Source organism: Coregonus clupeaformis, chromosome 17 (genome assembly GCF_020615455.1).
Source record: "Coregonus clupeaformis isolate EN_2021a chromosome 17, ASM2061545v1, whole genome shotgun sequence".
NCBI classification, from domain to species: domain Eukaryota; kingdom Metazoa; phylum Chordata; class Actinopteri; order Salmoniformes; family Salmonidae; genus Coregonus; species Coregonus clupeaformis.
Window position 1 is genome coordinate 69,501,985 of NC_059208.1, and position 21,676 is coordinate 69,523,660.

General features: G+C 44.3%; 1 protein-coding gene across 1 annotated transcript in view; it reads left to right on the forward strand.

Moving 5' to 3' along the window:
- The first annotated feature begins 1,092 nt into the window (after positions 1–1,092).
- The window catches only part of LOC121585846 (FH1/FH2 domain-containing protein 3-like), a 229,971-nt gene continuing 209,387 nt past the window's right edge, over positions 1,093–21,676 (forward strand). Inside the window, exons 1-2 of the mRNA XM_045226596.1 lie at positions 1,093–1,676; positions 11,782–11,885. Of these exons, the coding sequence (XP_045082531.1) occupies positions 1,512–1,676; positions 11,782–11,885 (269 nt within the window). The 5' untranslated portion in view covers positions 1,093–1,511. The remainder of the gene's footprint in view (positions 1,677–11,781; positions 11,886–21,676) is intronic.

Here is a 21,676-nt window from a genome sequence, read left to right on the forward strand (position 1 = left end):
TGATGTTAGCGCTCACCTTGTCTTCTCTGGACAAGGTGTTTTCCGGATGCCCCAAACAATCGGAAAGGGGAATCATCAGAGAAAATGACTTTACCCCAGTCCTCAGCAGTCCAATCCCTGTACCTTTTGCAGAATATCAGTCTGTCCCTGATGTTTTTCCTGGAGATAAGTGGCGTCTTTGCTGCCCTTCTTGACACCAGGCCGTCCTCCAAAAGTCTTTGCCTCACTGTGCGTGCAGATTCACTCACACCTGCCTGCTGCCATTCCTGAGTAAGCTCTGCACTGGTGGTGCCCCGATCCCGCAGCTGAATCAACATTAGGAGACGGTCCTGGCGCTTGTTGGACTTTCTTGTGTGCCCTGACGCCTTCTTCACAACAATTTAACCTCTCTCCTTGAAGTTCTTGATGATCCGATAAATGGTTGATTTAGGTGCAATCTTACTAGCAGCAATATCCTTGCCTGTGAAGCCCTTTTTGTGCAAAGCAATGATGACAGCACTTGTTTCCTTGCAGGTAACCATGGTTAACAGAGGAAGAACAATGATTTCAAGCACCACCCTCCTTTTAAAGCTTCCAGTCTGTTATTCTAACTCAATCAGCATGACAGAGTGATCTCCAGCCTTGTCCTCGTCAACACTCTCACCTGTGTTAACGAGAGAATCACTGACATGATGGCAGCTGGTCCTTTTGTGGCAGGGCTGAAATGCAGTGGAAATGTTTTTTGGGGATTAAGTTAATTTTCATGGCAAAGAGGGACTTTGCAATTAATTGCAATCCATCTGATCACTCTTCATGACATTCTGGAGTATATGCCAATTGCCATCATCAAAACTGAGGCAGCAGACTTTGTGAAAATTTGTATTTGTGTCATTCTCAAAACTTTTCACCACGACTGTACTGCTCCCACAGGCTACAGGCAACGATGCATTGTATTTCAAGTCTCTCTTCACACGGCCACAGGAGGTCGCCAACACGCGTACAATGTGAAGGTCCAATCCTGCATCGTCCTGACAGCGCGCTGGCTGCTGCTACTGGCCGAGTTTACGCTAGAGGAGGGAGTCCCTATCCCACTACAGTCAGACACCACAAGCCTAGCCGTCGCGTCCGCAGCACCTTGCCTGCCTGGCTGCCTGCAATGCCCTTGGATACTGCAGTCCCTCTCATCTCTACACAACTTACATTATTCTGAACGCGAGAATAATAGCTGGAAAATACTTCAGGACAGGACAAGGGATACTGGATTTATATTACAGTGTGACGGCGTTCAGTGTCTTTATTTCTGTGAGCCTGTATGGGGCGAATGGAGAGGAGGGTGCATCGATAATTGAGGGAGCAGAGCAGGAATTGCTGCCTGCTGCAGAAAACCTGACGGCTCGGTGGATTTTGATTTGTTGCTGGGACCAGCAGTCGGGCGCGGGGTTGCGGGTCATATCAAAGGATTTCGCCAGACAGAGCGCTTCTACTTTTTGAGACCCGAGTTCTAAAAAACCGTCTTGCATGGATACAACATCATGGCTACGTTTGTATGCAGGGTACAGTTCTTAGATGATACTGATCCATTCAACAGCACCAGTTTTCCTGAGCCGACCAGACCCCCTCAGTACACTTTCAGAGAAGATATCCCCCTTATCAATCAGATTGCTGGAGTCCACAGGCTTCTCAAAGCCCCACACAAAGTATGTGAAGTGTTTTATGGCTTTATTAGTTCTGACAACTGAATTCTTTAGTATTCTTCGAACTTTTTCTATGCATAGAAATTGGCGAATGTAGCCAATTTGGGTTGTTTTGTCATATCAATATTGAAGTCCTAGAATAGTGGTGTCAATGGTTATGACACAATAATGCAATTGCAAACTCATATCCCTAACTCAAAATTGTTAGTCAACATAGTTATTTTACTGTGATCACTTTCACATGTGAATTAGTTTTAGGCATCTGCACCACTGATTCACCAGCATGCAAAAGTTGATGTTTTGAAAACATTTTTTAAATCTTGCAGCCAAGGTATTTTGAAATGGAGGACATATTGATCTATTTCAGGACCAAATGTAACCAATCATAACCAATAAAGTGTCCAGTCAAGTGTTAACAGGTTTCAGGATGGGTACAGTACTGTACATCAGTGATTTGAGTCAGCCTACACAGGATATCTATGGCTATGACTCCCCACAATAGCAGTGACTCCATGTAATCCACAGCTCAGTGGCTTTAATACTTTCCTCTAATCAGGATGGAGAAACCATTAATGGTAAAGTAAACATTCTCGTGATTGATGCTACCGGCCTGGGAGAATAAGACATCAATGGTTTGACAGTCAATTCAGACCATGTCGAAAATGTAAACAAACTATGAATACCATGCCCAGAGGGCTAGTTTTAGTGTGGTATTCACTGGGGTCTAGTGGAACGCTGCATGCATGGACAGCTGATGAGGACCATGCTGGAATGGATGGACAGACCTAGGTTGCGTCCTAAATGGCACCCTATTCCCTATATAGTGAACTGCTTTGGACCACGGCCCATAGGGTATTCAGAATTCCATAACATTGAGGACCTAGGTCAAAATAAGTCTACTATATACCTAGGAGATGGGGTGCCATTTGGGACGCAGTCTATAGGCTGGACGGGTGGGAACTAGACTGCCATGCCATGGCCTTGGTCAGGGGGACAAGCAGCTGTGACCGTTAAATGGTGTTCTCCCTAGGCAGACGGGTTGCCTTGCCTAGCCCACATTAACCATCATCCTGTTGCCCTAGGTCTGGAATTTCTGAGACTAGTTAAATGGTGACCACAACAGTAAACCTCTGTTTAGCTGACCTGATCTCTTCACCACAACCAGTAATTGACCAAAGTTATCGGAATCTTCTGAAAATTTGGTAATTAACAAAAAGTCTATTGCAATCTAACGTAACTTTGGTAATTTATACTTGAATAACTTAAAAAAATATATATATTAATATATATATATATATATATATATATATATATATATATATATATATATAGTATTCAATTTTTATATCTGTGTCCATATTGTCCATGAGTTTCTAGTAGATAGACCATATGGTTGAAATAAAAATAGCCTAATTATTTTTAAAAAGTATCTAATCAACAATGGCATTATTTTCAATTACTATTGACTTTTTTCACACCTGCCACCAGTTTGACACCAAAACATTGATAAGAAATACATGTTGACAGGATATTTCATGCTGAAACCCTCATATTAAACACCAATGGTATTCACTAAGTTGATGGTTTAAATTTAGGATCATGTTTTACAGCTTTGTCATTATATTTTCTGTTTTAAAATCATCTTATTAAATAATTTCATATATTTTACATGTGAAAATGCCAGAGAGAGGGCCAGATATAATTACAGATACCTGTGATAATCTGAAGTACCCAAAAGGGCCAGTAGATGTCTTGTGGTAGAGTACATAAAATCCTTGAAAGATACCAAAATTATGGTAGTTTACTGTTAAACTTAGAACGTTTCTAGTAATATACCCTCCCTTTGCAACCTAACCACGACTCTATTAACGTAGAACCGTGTTTCCCAACCAGGGGTACTAGGACAATCCACAGGGGGTACTTGAGAAGACTGGTAAAATACACATGAGGGGGTACTTGAGGGGTACTCCGGGCAGAGCAAAATTCAGTTGGTGGTACAGTAACCAAAAAAGGTTGGGAACCGCTGCCGTAGAGGACTGATGCAACAACCACACAATGGCTAATGTGCCCTTTGGTTTCTAACGGGGCCGCTGGGAAAGACAATATTATTGTGCTGTTTTAGTGAAAAGACAAACAATCAAACAAACAAACAAAGAAATGTAACAGTTAACGCTAACCTAGGTTTGACATCTTGTCATCTTGTGGTTCTTTGCACAACTTTTGACTTCCAACTCAGATTTCCCACTCCTATTTGGTAGTTTTAGACCACATCCAATGATCTATTGTTCATACGGAATGGTATTTAGACACTGCTTGTAATTTTGATTAACCAGTCTTTGAAAATCTATACTCAGAATGTTTTTCCAGTACCAAGTCTCTCTTGTGACTGTGACATCATAGGTATAGCATCCTTGCCTTGTTTAAGCATCTCTGTGTCAACTATGCTGAATCATTGGCTGGCTCCTTTGAATAGTAAACATTTTGACCTATCGTCCTCAACATAGCCCTCAAAATTAGCCTACTTTTCCATTTCAATGTCATTTCTCATCTTCACTGGATTTCTTTCCTTTTTCCATTCCCCTCCGGCTTCACTGTAGATTTTTGGACACCTCAGCGTTCCTGTATTTGGCCACTCATGCCTCATGTCTGTCTTCATTTATCCCCACTTATTCCAGGAGGCGATATGTTCCTAGATATTCATTGTTATGTCTGCTTTGGCTAAATAGTTGGCCTACACCCATATCATTGTATTGCCAGTTTCAAACAGATCAAAGAAAGTGGGCTCTCCTTCTCAATATCTTTCTTTTAGAAAATCCCTAACAGTGACAAATGATGTCAACCAGATGCTTAGCTATTCTTTGTCTCTGACGATCATTCAGAGGATCCCTCCCTCTCCAGTTGAGATATAAACCTACTTCCCAGTCCTGATGGATTTATCTGGATCTAAACACATTGTCAGAGGGCCTCATCCTCTGACCATGACATTTAAACAGAGTGAAGAGGAGAAGAGGCCCATTGGGTTTGGAGACAGAGGAGCTGACTCTTATGTTGAGCATTCATCAGCCCCGGTTGAAAAGTCACGCAGGTCCCTAATACAAAGTTAATTTGGGATCTTTCTTCATTCTGTCAGATCAATTGTCTTTTTCACTGGGTTTGAGAAGAGCTCGGTAGATAATAAGTCACGGAAACCCACAGGATGCTGTGGATCACCACAAGAGCCTGGTTTTCATTCTAGAACCCGTTCCACTCCACTCTGCTCTGACCAACAGGATGGGAAGGGAACTCTCTCCCTGCTGCCTGCTCTGATGAAAAGGGGAGGGAAGGAGGCTGACAAAAAGTCTGGCTGGACTTGTTTGGTTTCCACACTCGGTTGGTCTCCATCTCCTGCTGCACCAGCCTTAGTTTAAGCAGAAGGCAGTTTAGCAGAAGGCCTACGGCACCACAAAGTGCCAACGAAAGGCTCTGTGATTCCCTGCCTGTGAACTAACTGATGCACTAGCGGTTAGTTTCAACTGGCTAACCAGACAGCAGCAGCTGTAGTTGTCAATAAGAGCCCAGGCAGATACCATAGGACTGTCTCAAAGGGGAAACCTCATTATTTATGTCTATGTTGAAACTCGAAAGTATCCATGGCTCTGTGTTTTAACATTTTCACATCCACTTGTCTTCAGTGAGTTATTGGTAGGCATTTACTACCATAGACACCAGTAAACACACGTACAAACACATTCAGACAGATATGCAAGTTCCCAATTGCACAGTCATATATTGACCACCTGTGTCTCAAAGGGTTGCCTCCCCACCCGCTACATCTCTGGGGATGACTGAGAGTGGATATGCAGACTGGGATGAATAGCCCAGTGCTAACACATGGTACCAGGGGAGCCAGACAGGACAGCACACTAGCAGATGCTGCTGCTGTCCCAGACTTGCTTCCTCCCTCTCCTGCTCCTGTCAGTTCCAACCTGACTGACTGCAGTCTCTCTGGGGTTGAGAGGTGGAGATGGCTGGGGATGGAGTGGGGGGGGGGGAGCGGTGGAGACGGCTGCCTAGAGATGGTGATGCCATGGGGACCTGCCTGCCTCATTGCTTACATTGACAATCAGCTCAAATAGGCAATGCCCTCTGAGCATTCATACACAATCAGTATCATATTCAGTTTGTGTTGGATTTAGAACGTCTTTGTGCACGAGCATGGATTGCGTTATTTTACTTACACACGAAGTCTAACCTTCAAATAGCACTCAGCATCCTCTGTTTGTAGATACCACTGAAACTCTTTGATCAGAGTTAGATAGAACAGAACGTACGAGGCATGGCCTGACTCAGGATTTCATCTCATAATTCAGTCCTGCGTAATGTATTGTCCTTTTGGATGACTAGGCAGACTGTGAATAGACACAGTGTGTTCAGTATGCTAGGGCTGTGTCCCACAGTCAGCCCAATGTATCACCGTGGGCACACTGCCTGTCCCCCAGGACATCTACAGCACATGGTGTCACAGTCAGGCCAAGAGGATCATCAAAGACCTCAGCCACCTGAGCCACGGCCTGTTCACCCCGCTACCATCTAGAAGGCGGAGACAGTACAGCTGCATCAAAGCTGGCACCGAGAGTCTGAAAAACAGCTTCTATCTCCAGGCCATCAGACTGTTAAATAGTCACCACCAGCCTGCCTCCGCCCAGTACCCTGCCCTGAACTTAGTCACTGTTACTAGCTGGCTACCACCCGGTACTCAACCCTTAGAGACTGCTGCCCTATGTACATAGTCATTGAACACTGGTCACTAATAATATTTACTGTTTTACCCACTTCATATGTATATACTGTATTCTAGTCAAGGCTCATCCTATATAACTACTGCTGTACACACCTTTTCTATTCATATACTGTCCATACTGTCTATACACACCATCATATACAGTTTTTCTTAGTCACTTCTTCTGATGTTTTCCAGCCCCTCTAAAATACTCTGAGGGGCCAGGGTCAATTTATTTGGAATGCCAGAAAGCATCCGCTCTGACACATTTCAACGTTATGCGAAGGAGAAATGCAGGACAGGCAGTCGTTGGAAGATGGACAGATTCACTTTTTTGGGAAGCTTGTCTTCCTGCTAATTATTCCAAAGAAATTCCAGAGGCCCATAATGAGAAGTTATGCTAAATGCTGTAAGATCTAGGTTTGTTCTCCTTGACTGTGGGTGGACTGTAGTTCTCTTACTCATTGTTATGTACAGTTGAGGTTTAGCCTGTCAGTTTCTCTGTGTTTCGGAGCATACAGTTCTACATTCACACAGAGCTACTGTGGCTCCTTGTTCAGGCTCATCCCTTGCACGCTTGACAGAAGATTACTGTTGTGGTCTCTCTCATGTGTATTGTGTGTTTTAAAGAGCGTGCTAATTCCACTGTCTTGGGATAGAGACCACAGACAACATATCCACCGTAGACAGAAATAAGGTTGGAACTCTGCCCAGACTGTAGAGGCAGTACCATCAAAACCTTCACTGGTTCCAACTGAAACCTTCAAGTAAAGGGCAGACAAAAGGTCATTTACCCTCAAAAGTTTCCAATTGTTCATTTACTAATGAACGGTTCCAATTACTAAATGTTCCAATTGTTCCTTCCCCCCACAAATAAATAGTGTTTTAAAAAATGTACATGCAGCGCTGATAATTGAGTTATTTATAAACATCCAAACTTGGGGTATTTTCTCCCCTTGTCAGCCTCTACGCCTGCAACAACGCAGCGGCAGGAAGAAATTGAGGGTGAGATTTCGTTTGGAATTGGAGAATTGTATGCTTTTTATTTTTAGCTGTCACTGCCTAACTGCCTGCCTCTCTGGCCGGTGGACCACAGTGCGGTGGAAGGGAGAGGCCAGGCCTCAGTGTGAGACTGTGAGCAGGATTGGTGGTTACTTCTCTGGACACTGGGACCACAGGGCCTTGTTGCTCGGGTTCAAATCCTGGGCTGGGCAGGGGAGAACACATCTACTGCCACTGCCGTTAATCTATGAGCACTGTTCCTGGATTAAGGGCCATTTCTTTGGATCACTAATGCATTTCTGGCCTGGATACTAAGGCTGTAATCTGTAATCCATCAGGTCTATTATGTAATGGGAGGTGTGTGTGTGTGTGTGTGTGTTTGGTTCACTAGTGTGGCCTGTCTGCTCTGGCCTGACTTGCAGAGGTTTGGAGTCATAACCTCTATGTAGAGAAATGCATTTCTTGGATTCACACTAATTGCTGGTTACTGCTTTGACTTCTGCCCCATGTTTTTGTCCATTTCAGCTCTTGATACTGAGTATACTGTGTTAGAGTGTCTTAAGAGAAGAGGAACTCAATGTCTTTTCTGTAGTCTTCATTTTCTTTATTCAGTCAATAGACATCAGTTGTATGAACAGAAGTGGACTCACAACGTCCTACACTAGACTGAAACAATCTGCTTGTACTGTATGTCGTTCTGTTATGTTCAGTCCCTACACCCAAACGAGGGCATTGCGCTCATCCACCTCTGGCCTGCTGGCTCCCCTTCCTCTGCGGAAGCATAGTTCCCGCTCAGCCCAGTCAAAACTGTTCGCTGCTCTGGCACCCCAATGGTGGAACAAGCTCCCTCACGACGCCAGGACAGCGGAGTCACTCACCACCTTCCGGAGACATTTGAAACCCCACCTCTTTAAGGAATACCTGGGATAGGATAAAGGAATCCTTCCCCCCAATTGTAAAGTGGTTATCCCACTGGCTATAGGGTGAACGCACCAATTTGTGAGTCGCTCTGGCTAAGAGCGTCTGCTAAATGACGTTAATGTGCCCTTGAGCAAGGCACTTAACCCTAATTGCTCCTGTAAGTCGCTCTGGATAAGAGCGTCTGCTAAATGACTAAAATGTAAATGTAAATGTTATGTAACCCTTTCAGTCCAAGATGATTTATCTAGCGTCTCCTTACAGATGATAGACCCCTGGATAGTCTTTTTAGTCCTTTCCATGTCCTGCTTAGTTTCATTTCACACCCATTCCATTCCATCCTATAGGTCTTCAAGGCATGCCTGCTCTTCATGGACCTAAATATAGTGGGCCTAACTTTGGCCTGCACGAAACACTGGTCAGTGCTGAATCTGTCCTGTAATCTGCTGAAACTCTCTCTCTCAGATTTACAGTAAGAGCATCTTAAAGAAGACTTATCCCAGGCCTTGAAGTTGTCTGTTTTCCCAAGGGTAGCTCTTCACTGTGTCTGTCCACTCCTGAATAGATCAGCCTTGTGTGACGCTTGTGATATTTCAGGTAGAACATTGAGAAGAATGTTTCCAATAATACATTGTTTTTTTTTGTTTTTTTGTTGCTTTATACTGCTTTAAAGCAAAGAGACAAGACAGTTTCAGTCAGTCAGTGTGTTATCCTAGCTGACCACATGTTTTGTTTCAGTTCTCCATCTTGACACAGTCCTTGGGCGCCGCAGTACAGCCAAAAACAAACATGAGTGGCTGAACAGATCAAAGCTGCTCCCCTCCATAATGTATTTTCCAGTTAGCAACCTCCCTTTACCCTTTCTCCATGTTTAATTAAGTTACAGTAATTCAAGGGGAGGAAGTGGAACCACATCAGAGCTAGCACAAATCACAATTGTAATTTCCAAAACAGTTGGTATTGGATTTTCACATTGGTTGTTTTTCTTCAGTGGGTAGTGGTTACCACTCTCGATGCAGCTAGTTTGTGGCACATATTTGACAAACTAGTCTTCAATGATGGTCTTCTCTCTGCCTTGTGTTGTCTGTCTCTGTATAGGCCTGCTAACCCTGAAAACCAAACACTGCTGGGTCAATGACAGGAGGAAAGAGCCAATTGATTCCTTCTCAAACGGTTTATTTATTCTCTGTAGCAAACGCAGACACCCTAGACAGAGTAGAGCAGCACAGACTCAGACACCTTAGACAGCCTAGAGAACCACAGACTCAATACCCTAGACAGCCTAGAGCACCACAGACTCAATACCCTAGACAGCCTAGAGCACCACAGACTCAATACCCTAGACAGAGTAGAGCACCACAGACTCAATACCCTAGACAGAGTAGAGCACCACAGACTCAATACCCTAGACAGAGTAGAGCACCACAGACTCAATACCCTAGACAGAGTAGAGCACCACAGACTCAATACCCTAGACAGCCTAGAGCACCACAGACTCAATACCCTAGACAGCCTAGAGCACCACAGACTCAATACCCTAGACAGCCTAGAGCACCATAGACTCAATACCCTAGACAGCCTAGAGCACCACAGACTCAATACCCTAGACAGCCTAGAGCACCACAGACTCAATACCCTAGACAGCCTAGAGCACCACAGACTCAATACCCTAGACAGCCTAGAGCACCACAGACTCAATACCCTAGACAGCCTAGAGGAGCTCTCTGTAGCAGACTCAACACCCTCAGTGTTTCCCCTATATCATTGCCGCCACTCCAAAAGATATGATAAAAATATATATTAGTGGAGGAGGCGTAAGGGAGCAGGGGGGATAAGCAGGTTATGAAGGTGCTCACTGTTCCTACACCTCTCTATCCTCACTTATCTTGGTTGCTTCCCAAATGGCACTCTATAGGGCTCTGGTCAAAGGGAGTGCACTATATAGGAATAGGGTGCTATTTGAGATGCAGACCTTTTCACTGCATGGGGCAGTGCTGCTGACAGTGGTCGATAAACACTCCCTCACTGCCATTGGAGGTTGGAGAATAACCTCAAATACACCTAGCTAGGTCCTGTTCCAATACGTTACAAATGCTTCCTTCCTTGTTTCATTGAGGTAAATCTTGATTACCCAGAAGAAAGTTTGTCATTTCACATGAACAATTGTGATTACCTTTGTGCAAAGGAAGGAAGCGAAGTCTTCTCCCTCGCAAAATGGAAACTCTTGGGCAAATCCCTCCCTTCCGCTAATTTCACCCGTGTTTATCATGGCCAAAAAGCAAATATTTGTTTTCATGAATTTTTATGATAAAGCCAATTTTGACTTCATGGCTGTGGAATCTAGTGGAAACTGTTTATCATCCGCACACAGGCTTGAAAATCAATGCACCAATATAAGCACCACCTTCACCCAACCTGATTTGTCCAAATAATGAAAACCAAAAACCAGGAACTACTGCTGCTCGTAATCACACAATTCCACGTGAGCCTTGATAGATTCTTGCTGTTTCATGTCCACGAGAATCTGTTCACGAGAGATAACACTGAGGTAATTGCAGCTCTATCAGTAATTGGATAGCCTAAACAAAGCAAGGGTACATACCGCCCTTTTATTTACGTACATCAATCCAACCAATTCAGATCTGTGAATCCTTTAAAAGGAAGCTAGGAAGGAAGGATGCATTTCTAAAGTATTCAAACAAGGGCCTAGTTTAGCCTATGACCTGTTATTCACAGAACCTTGAGATGTTATGAACCGTATGAAAGCATTGAAGGGATATTTTTCATAGAACAAGCATACCTAGTTATTTTCACAGTGATGCAAGACATAATGAAATGAGTGATGGATTGATAACAGATTGATAGGATAACAGGAGAGGTTGGGAGACGTCACCCCATTACCTCACTCAGAAATGTTAGCTATGGACGTATACATCCATCCAGCATACAAACAGCCCATGTTTTGACTGAGTTCAAACGTTCCTCTGGGCAGTTGGAGGGAAACCGAGCACCATGGATTGTCCATGGATAGCCAAATTGTGTGCTATTGGCTGGGGTTAGCGTTGAGGAAATCAAGGGTGTGTCGTAGCTTTAGCTGTATAATATATAATAGCTATAGTGTGTCGTAGCTTTAGCTGTATAATATATAATAGCTATTGTGTGTCGTAGCTTTAGCTGTATAATATATAATAGCTATAGTGTGTTGTAGCTTTAGCTGTATAATATATAATAGCTATAGTGTGTCGTAGCTTTAGCTGTATAATATATAATAGCTATAGTGTGTCGTAGCTTTAGCTGTATAATATATAATAGCTATAGTGTGTCGTAGGTTTAGCTGTATAATATATAATAGCTATAGTGTGTCGTAGCTTTAGCTGTATGAAGCGGGAGGTATTAATGATGCAATCTCTCTCTTTATCTCCTATCTAGCTTGATGACTGTTCCCTCCAGCTCTCCCAAAATGGGAGCTACCTGGACTTGGAGTCTACCCTGGCAGAACAGAGAGATGAACTCGAGGGATTTCAGGAGGGAGGGTAAGCACTCTTTTTATTCTACCTTTTAATAACGCTCTGTCTCATTAACCTATTTCAATAGCTGATCGTACCCTTATAGCTCCATTACACGGGGTCTTTACAAAGTAAGAAAACAAACGTATAATCTTTAAAAATGGTATGTTCACTGCGGAATATGTACAGGATTGTAAGCCTTGTACCGGCAGCACTTTTATATTTGTACAGGTAAAAAATGTAGGTCATATTCTCTACACTTCAAAAGATCAGGCTGGGATTGAGTCCAGAGTGGTTCTGATTGAAGATCAGGCTGGGATTGAGTCCAGAGTAGTTCTGATTGAAAGCACAACTGGCACTACCTTGCAGGTGCATGCATCACAAGCCAAGCTACAGTGGTCTAAGTAAGAATACCTTTTCATGTTCCTTTCTGTGGTTTCAATGAGCTGTTATGAACCATAAATACAACTATATTTAAACCATTTATTACTCAAGACTGGCTTGAAGTCTGTTGTACAGCAGTGCTGTACTGTGGTTAGTACAAAGCAGATTTTGAAAAGCACCCAGGGAGGGAGGGAGGGAGGGAGGGAGGGAGGGAGGGAGGGAGGGAGGGAGGGAGGGAGGGAGGGAGGGAGGGAGGGAGGGAGAGAGAGAGAGAGAGAGAGAGAGAGAGAGAGAGAGAGAGAGAGAGAGAGAGAGAGAGAGAGAGAGAGAGAGAGAGAGAGAGAGAGAGAGAGAGAGAGAGAGAGAGAGAGAGAGAGAGAGAGAGAGAGAGAGAGAGAGAGAGAGAGAGAGAGAGAGAGAGAGAGAGAGAGAGAGAGAGAGAGAGAGAGAGAGAGAGAGAGAGAGAGAGAGAGAGAGAGAGAGAGAGAGAGAGAGAGAGAGAGAGAGAGAGAGAGAGAGAGAGAGAGAGAGAGAGAGAGAGAGAGAGAGAGAGAGAGAGAGAGAGAGAGAGAGAGAGAGAGAGAGAGAGAGAGAGAGAGAGAGAGAGAGAGAAAACTGTTCTGTTCAGAGGTATTCCTCCAGCTGTAACTAGCAGGTCAATACAATGTCATCATTGTTTTGAGGAAGAGAAGAGAGAGACAAATATATTTCAATCCCTTGCCTGGGGGATATGTATTCATTCATATGTATTCATATTCCCCCAGTCTAATGTGATTTTATTACAGTGATGAGGATCACAATGACACCCATTCTGGTTCAGGTTGAATGACTGAAATAATCCCTTATCCTGGCCTCCCCCCCTTTTAGCCGATTGAGATGTCCCGCCCTTAAACTGCTCTCTGTAGGCGGGGTGGGTGGAGTGTGGGGAGTTAGGGGGGGGTTGAAGAGCTAAGATGACAGTCTTTACCTCACCTAGAGCCCAGCGCTCTCTAGGCTAGGGAATAAGGCCAATCCTGTGATTCAACTACAAGGGATTTCAACAGTAATACCAAAAGCCTTATGATTCATTTGTCAGTCAATGGAGCCTGTTGTAGACCAACTTTCAGAAGCAGACGAAACACTTTCTGAAATTTGTCTCACACATTTTCTTACATCTATGGAGGGTTTGATACGGTATCAGCCGAGTTTCAACAGCCGCTGGTACAGAACATTCCATCTGTCATTCCTTCAGAGGGTTGTCAGTGACATCTGGGTGGGTATCTTGAAGGCCTTGGATGTGGGTGCCAACACTTATCAAAGTGGCAAGGGAGGGATGGCATTGGTTGGTTGTTTTTCAACCCTACAAATGCCATAGAGTTTACATGGCATTCCTCCACCCATGTCACTTAAAATACCTGGGCGACGTCCCAAATGGCACCCTATTCCCTACGTGGTGCACTACATTTTACCTGAGTCTTAGTAGTGAATAGGGTGCCATTTGGGATGCAACCCTGGTCTCTCTGTTTGGCAGAGGGAGTGAGCAGTGATGACATCTGAACAATTTAAGCAGGGTGGACACCATGATTTTGGCCCCAATTTGGCTGTCCCAGACAAGTTTTTGAGATTGGAGACAAAATCCCAATGTCGTTGCCTACTCGGGGAGCGCGGCCATCACCGACGCTCGTTTCATGTGAGAGGGTCAGAGACGCAATCTGAGGGCTACCAATCTCGTCTTTGAGCAGTCCCAGACGTCCCGTTGATTTTATCGGCACAAAATCTGCAATGTTCTTGTAGTGTGAGATGTGCAACCACAAGTTTTGAGAAGGGTGATCAACAATAGCCAATTAGAGCTCGCCAGTGAAGAAGCCAGTGAGATGATGACGTTGTTTTGCATCACCCAGAATGTGTAGACTCTCGAGAAGGAGCGATGACTACTACGATTATGCGTTTGTACTTGCCTTTAACCAAAGCCAAAGTGTCAAATCGTTACAGGTCTGAAGTTCACAAGTAATGTTATTCAATTCAAATTGTTGGCTAGATATTTCAACTCTGTATGGCAAGAGTGAATGTCTGACTGAACATGTTTGAGGCTGCTTTGAGCCACAGCTTGTTGTAGCTACGTTAAATCTAATCACATCAAAACATCATTGTTTTGGCGAGACAGCATGGTATGGAGAATCCTCACGACCCGGTGAAGAATCTTGTAGTGTGTGACCCTCCGTCTGTGCCACATCGTTAAGTGTGCGCACCACTACGTTGGCAAGACAGGAAACGACAGGAAAGATGGTGGTTTATTGTGAGAGGCTCAGCGATGTTAGGATTTTAAAAGTTGTGTAGTGTACACCCGGCTTTAAGAACAGTGGGCACTGGGCATGAAGGATCATGGGTAATCACTTCCTCACCTTAGGATTGGTTGTACTCTCAACGCTCTTGATAAAGATGCCCTCACTTTAAAAATTTTTTATGTAGTATTTATTAGGATCCCCATTACAGCCAAGGCAGCAGCTACTCTTCCTGGGGTTCAAACATGGTTAAAACAGTTACATCACAACAAAACACAACTACAGCCTACATAATCAATAACACAATACGTCACACAAGACATTATTACTCTAGTATTACACATTTACAATATCAAATCAAATGTACAATATCAAATCCAATCTGTATTTGTAAATAGCCCAGTATTTTGTCTCAAAGTTATTTATCTTCAAAAACATATACTGTATTTTGACAGCACAAGGGCTGAATGAACAGGGCTTTGCATTTGAGATAACTTTCCTCAAGTCCAACCAAAGAATGATACCTATCATATATACACAGAAATGTGTGGCTTGAATCTGTCTTTTTTATATGAAAGTACATTTGAGTACAATATCAACCTCCATGTTATTTTATTCAGTCCATATGGTTTTATGTGCTCAGCTCTACCCTGCAGTGTGTTGATATGAAATCCATGTTCCGCCCAGCTCTCAGTCGATGTCAGACCGACCCACAGTTGGCATGAGATTTCCTGGTCGGCCAGACCACAAGCATCTATGGATTTATTTGTGTTACTTGGAATTCATAGGCTGTTCACTGGGCTCGGTGTTTCCATTGGACCCGAGGCACTACTCTCATTTCCCAGTTTCATCAAAAGTCATTGTGAGGCTTATGGAAGTCTAGAGAGAGCCTTGTGAGGTTAAAGTGGTCTACTTCTTCTCTCGTCAAAGAGGGAGGCTGCCAGGGGCATCACTGTGCCAACTGTCTCTGTCTGGTATGGATGTGTGTCATTAAACCCACACAGTGCGTCTGAGAAGGCCAGGGGGTGTAGAGGGGGATTGAGGGGGTTTAGGGGGAAGGCGGCCGGGCATTATTTGTAATAGCAGGGTAATTCTGCCTGCTGGCTTTTTATTGAGTGGATGTGCCCAAGTTCACAACCCCCCGCTGTTCACTGTTGTTGATTCGTTATGATTATTAGGCTTGTAAAAAGGCCTGATGAGGTATTTCACCTTTACTTGTTCATTTTGGTTTATTTTCTTTCTCTGTTTTTTTTGCCGTATGGGATCTTTCAGCAACTCAACTTCAACTTTGTAATATATTATTTACTGTATTTTACCCCAAGTTTGCTGGTGCTTTACATATTCCAGCAGCGGCTACAACTTCAACAGACCTAAGACTGGCCACTTTGTATCTAGAGGCTACAACCTCAACAGACCTAAGACTGGCCACGGTGTATCTAGAGGCTACAACTTCAACAGACTTAAGACTGGCCACTGTGTATCTAGAGGCTACAACTTCAACAGACCTAAGACTGGCCACTGTGTATCTAGAGGCTACAACTTCAACAGACCTAAGACTGGCCACTGTGTATCTAGAGGCTACAACTTCAACAGACCTAAGACTGGCCACTGTGTATCTAGAGGCTACAACTTCAACAGACCTAAGACTGGCCACTGTGTATCTAGAGGCTACAACTTCAACAGATCTAAGACTGGCCACTGTGTATCTAGAGGCTACAACTTCAACAGACCTAAGACTGGCCACTGTGTATCTAGAGGCTACAACTTCAACAGACCTAAGACTGGCCACTGTGTATCTAGAGGCTACAACTTCAACAGACCTAAGACTGGCCACTGTGAATCTAGAGGCTACAACTTCAACAGACCTAAGACTGGCCACTTTGTATCTATAGGCTACAACCTCAACAGACCTAAGACTGGCCACTGTGTATCTAGAGAATACAAATTCAACAGACCTAAGACTGGCCACTGTGATCGATCTAGAGGCTACAACTTCAACGGACCTAAGACTGGCCACTGTGTATCTAGAGGCTACAACTTGAACAGACCTAAGACTGGCCACTGTGTATCTAGAGGCTACAACTTCAACAGACCTAAGACTGGCCACTGTGTATCTATCTAGAAGCTACAACTTCAACAGACCTAAGACTGGCCACTGTGTATCTAGAGGCTACAACTTCAACAGACCTAAGACTGGCCACTTTGTATCTAGATGCTACAACGTCAACATACCTAAGTCTGGCCACTGTGTATCTAGAGGCTACAACTTCAACAGACCTAAGACTGGCCACTGTGTATCTAGAGGCTACAACTTCAACAGATCTAAGACTGGCCACTGTGTATCTAGAGGCTACAATTTCAACAGACCTAAGACTGGCCACTGTGTATCTAGAGGCTACAACTTCAACAGACCTAAGACTGGCCACTGTGTATCTAGAAGCTACAACTTCAACAGACCTAAGACTGGCCACTGTGTATCTAGAGGCTACAACTTCAACAGACCTAAGACTGGCCACTGTGTATCTAGAGGCTACAACTTCAACAGACCTAAGACTGGCCACTGTGTATCTATCTAGAGGCTACAACTTCAACAGACCTAAGACTGGCCACTGTGTATCTAGAGGCTACAACTTCAACAGACCTAAGACTGGCCACTTTGAATCTAGAGGCTACAACATCAACAGACCTAAGACTGGCCACTTTGTATCTATAGGCTACAACCTCAACAGACCTAAGACTGGCCACTGTGTATCTAGAGAATACAAATTCAACAGACCTAAGACTGGCCACTGTGATCGATCTAGAGGCTACAACTTCAACGGACCTAAGACTGGCCACTGTGTATCTAGAGGCTACAACTTGAACAGACCTAAGACTGGCCACTGTGTATCTAGAGGCTACAACTTCAACAGACCTAAGACTGGCCACTGTGTATCTATCTAGAAGCTACAACTTCAACAGACCTAAGACTGGCCACTGTGTATCTAGAGGCTACAACTTCAACAGACCTAAGACTGGCCACTTTGTATCTAGAGGCTACAACGTCAACAGACCTAAGTCTGGCCACTGTGTATCTAGAGGCTACAACTTCAACAGACCTAAGACTGGCCACTGTGTATCTAGAGGCTACAACTTCAACAGACCTAAGACTGGCCACTGTGTATCTAGAGGCTACAATTTCAACAGACCTAAGACTGGCCACTGTGTATCTAGAGGCTACAACTTCAACAGACCTAAGACTGGCCACTGTGTATCTAGAGGCTACAACTTCAACAGACCTAAGACTGGCCACTGTGTATCTAGAGGCTACAACTTCAACAGACCTAAGACTGGCCACAGTGTATCTATCTAGAGGCTACAACTTCAACAGACCTAAGACTGGCCACTGTGTATCTAGAGGCTACAACTTCAACAGACCTAAGACTGGCCACTGTGTATCTAGAGGTTACAACTTCAACAGACCTAAGACTGGCCACTGTGTAACTATCTAGAAGCTACAACTTCAACAGACCTAAGACTGGCCACTGTGTATCTAGAGGCTACAACTTCAACAGACCTAAGACTGGCCACTGTGTATCTAGAGGCTACAACTTCAACAGACCTAAGACTGGCCACTGTGTATCTAGAGGCTACAACTTCAACAGACCTAAGACTGGCCACTGTGTATCTAGAGGCTACAACTTCAACAGACCTAAGACTGGCCACTGTGTATCTAGAGGCTACAACTTCAACAGACCTAAGACTGGCCACTGTGTATCTAGAGGCTACAACTTCAACAGACCTAAGACTGGCCACTGTGTATCTAGAGGCTACAACTTCAACAGACCTAAGACTGGCCACTGTGTATCTACTAGAAGCTACAACTTCAACAGACCTAAGACTGGCCACTGTGTATCTAGAGGCTACAACTTCAACAGACCTAAGACTGGCCACTTTGAATCTAGAGGCTACAACTTCAACAGACCTAAGACTGGCCACTGTGTATCTAGAGGCTACAACCTCAACAGACCTAAGACTGGCCACTGTGTATCTAGAGAATACAAATTCAACAGACCTAAGACTGGCCACTGTGATCGATCTAGAGGCTACAACTTCAACGGACCTAAGACTGGCCACTGTGTATCTAGAGGCTACAACTTGAACAGACCTAAGACTGGCCACTGTGTATCTAGAGGCTACAACTTCAACAGACCTAAGACTGGCCACTGTGTATCTATCTAGAAGCTACAACTTCAACAGACCTAAGACTGGCCACTGTGTATCTAGAGGCTACAACTTCAACAGACCTAAGACTGGCCACTGTGTATCTAGATGCTACAACGTCAACAGACCTAAGTCTGGCCACTGTGTATCTAGAGGCTACAACTTCAACAGACCTAAGACTGGCCACTGTGTACTATCTAGAGGCTACAACTTCAACAGATCTAAGACTGGCCACTGTGTATCTAGAGGCTACAACTTCAACAGACCTAAGACTGGCCACTGTGTATCTAGAGGCTACAACTTCAACAGACCTAAGACTGGCCACTGTGTATCTATCTAGAGGCTACAACTTCAACAGACCTAAGACTGGCCACTGTGTATCTAGAGGCTACAACTTCAACAGACCTAAGACTGGCCACTTTGAATCTAGAGGCTACAACTTCAACAGACCTAAGACTGGCCACTTTGTATCTATAGGCTACAACCTCAACAGACCTAAGACTGGCCACTGTGTATCTAGAGGATACAAATTCAACAGACCTAAGACTGGCCACTGTGATCGATCTAGAGGCTACAACTTCAACGGACCTAAGACTGGCCACTGTGTATCTAGAGGCTACAACTTGAACAGACCTAAGACTGGCCACTGTGTATCTAGAGGCTACAACTTCAACAGACCTAAGACTGGCCACTGTGTATCTATCTAGAAGCTACAACTTCAACAGACCTAAGACTGGCCACTGTGTATCTAGAGGCTACAACTTCAACAGACCTAAGACTGGCCACTTTGTATCTAGAGGCTACAACGTCAACATACCTAAGTCTGGCCACTGTGTATCTAGAGGCTACAACTTCAACAGACCTAAGACTGGCCACTGTGTATCTAGAGGCTACAACTTCAACAGATCTAAGACTGGCCACTGTGTATCTAGAGGCTACAATTTCAACAGACCTAAGACTGGCCACTGTGTATCTAGAGGCTACAACTTCAACAGACCTAAGACTGGCCACTGTGTATCTAGAGGCTACAACTTCAACAGACCTAAGACTGGCCACTGTGTATCTAGAGGCTACAACTTCAACAGACCTAAGACTGGCCACTGTGTATCTATCTAGAGGCTACAACTTCAACAGACCTAAGACTGGCCACTGTGTATCTAGAGGCTACAACTTCAACAGACCTAAGACTGGCCACTGTGTATCTAGAGTTTACAACTTCAACAGACCTAAGACTGGCCACTGTGTAACTATCTAGAAGCTACAACTTCAACAGACCTAAGACTGGCCACTGTGTATCTAGAGGCTACAACTTCAACAGACCTAAGACTGGCCACTGTGTATCTAGAGGCTACAACTTCAACAGACCTAAGACTGGCCACTGTGTATCTAGAGGCTACAACTTCAACAGACCTAAGACTGGCCACTGTGTATCTAGAGGCTACAACTTCAACAGACCTAAGACTGGCCACTGTGTATCTAGAGGCTACAACTTCAACAGACCTAAGACTGGCCACTGTGTATCTAGAGGCTACAACTTCAACAGACCTAAGACTGGCCACTGTGTATCTAGAGTTTACAACTTCAACAGACCTAAGACTGGCCACTGTGTATGTATCTAGAAGCTACAACTTCAACAGACCTAAGACTGGCCACTGTGTATCTAGAGGCTACACCTTCAACAGACCTAAGACTGGCCACTTTGTATCTAGAGGCTACAACTTCAACAGACCTAAGACTGGCCACTTTGTATCTAGAGGCTACAACCTCAACAGACCTAAGACTGGCCCCTGTGTATCTATAGAATACAAATTCAACAGACCTAAGACTGGCCACTGTGATCGATCTAGAGGCTACAACTTCAACGGACCTAAGACTGGCCACTGTTTATCTAGAGGCTACAACTTGAACAGACCTAAGACTGGCCACTGTGTATCTAGAGGCTACAACTTCAACAGACCTAAGACTGGCCACTGTGTATCTATCTAGAAGCTACAACTTCAACAGACCTAAGACTGGCCACTGTGTATCTAGAGGCTACAACTTCAACAGACCTAAGACTGGCCACTTTGTATCTAGAGGCTACAACGTCAACATACCTAAGTCTGGCCACTGTGTATCTAGAGGCTACAACTTCAACAGACCTAAGACTGGCCACTGTGCTATCTAGAGGCTACAACTTCAACAGATCTAAGACTGGCCACTGTGTATCTAGAGGCTACAACTTCAACAGACCTAAGACTGGCCGCTGTGTCTATCTAGAGGCTACAACTTCAACAGACCTAAGACTGGCCACTGTGTATCTAGAGGCTACAACTTCAACAGACCTAAGACTGGCCACTGTGTAGCTAGAGGCTACAACTTCAACAGACCTAAGACTGGCCACTGTGTATCTATCTAGAGGCTACAACTTCAACAGACCTAAGACTGGCCACTGTGTATCTAGAGGCTACAACTTCAACAGACCTAAGACTGGCCACTGTGTATCTAGAGGCTACAACTTCAACAGACCTAAGACTGGCCACTGTGTATCTAGAGGCTACAACTTCAACAGACCTAAGACTGGCCACTGTGTATCTAGAGGCTACAACTTCAACAGACCTAAGACTGGCCACTGTGTATCTAGAGGCTACAACTTCAACAGACCTAAGACTGGCCACTGTGTATCTAGAGGCTACAACTTCAACAGACCTAAGACTGGCCACTGTGTATCTAGAGGCTACAACTTCAACAGACCTAAGACTGGTCGCTGTGTATCTATCTAGAGGCTACAACTTCAACAGACCTAAGACTGGCCACTGTGTATCTAGAGGCTACAACTTCAACAGATCTAAGACTGGCCACTGTGTATCTAGAGGCTACAACTTCAACAGACCTAAGACTGGCCACTGTGTATATATCTAGAAGCTACAACTTCAACAGACCTAAGACTGGCCACTTTGTATCTAGAGGCTACAACTTCAACAGACCTAA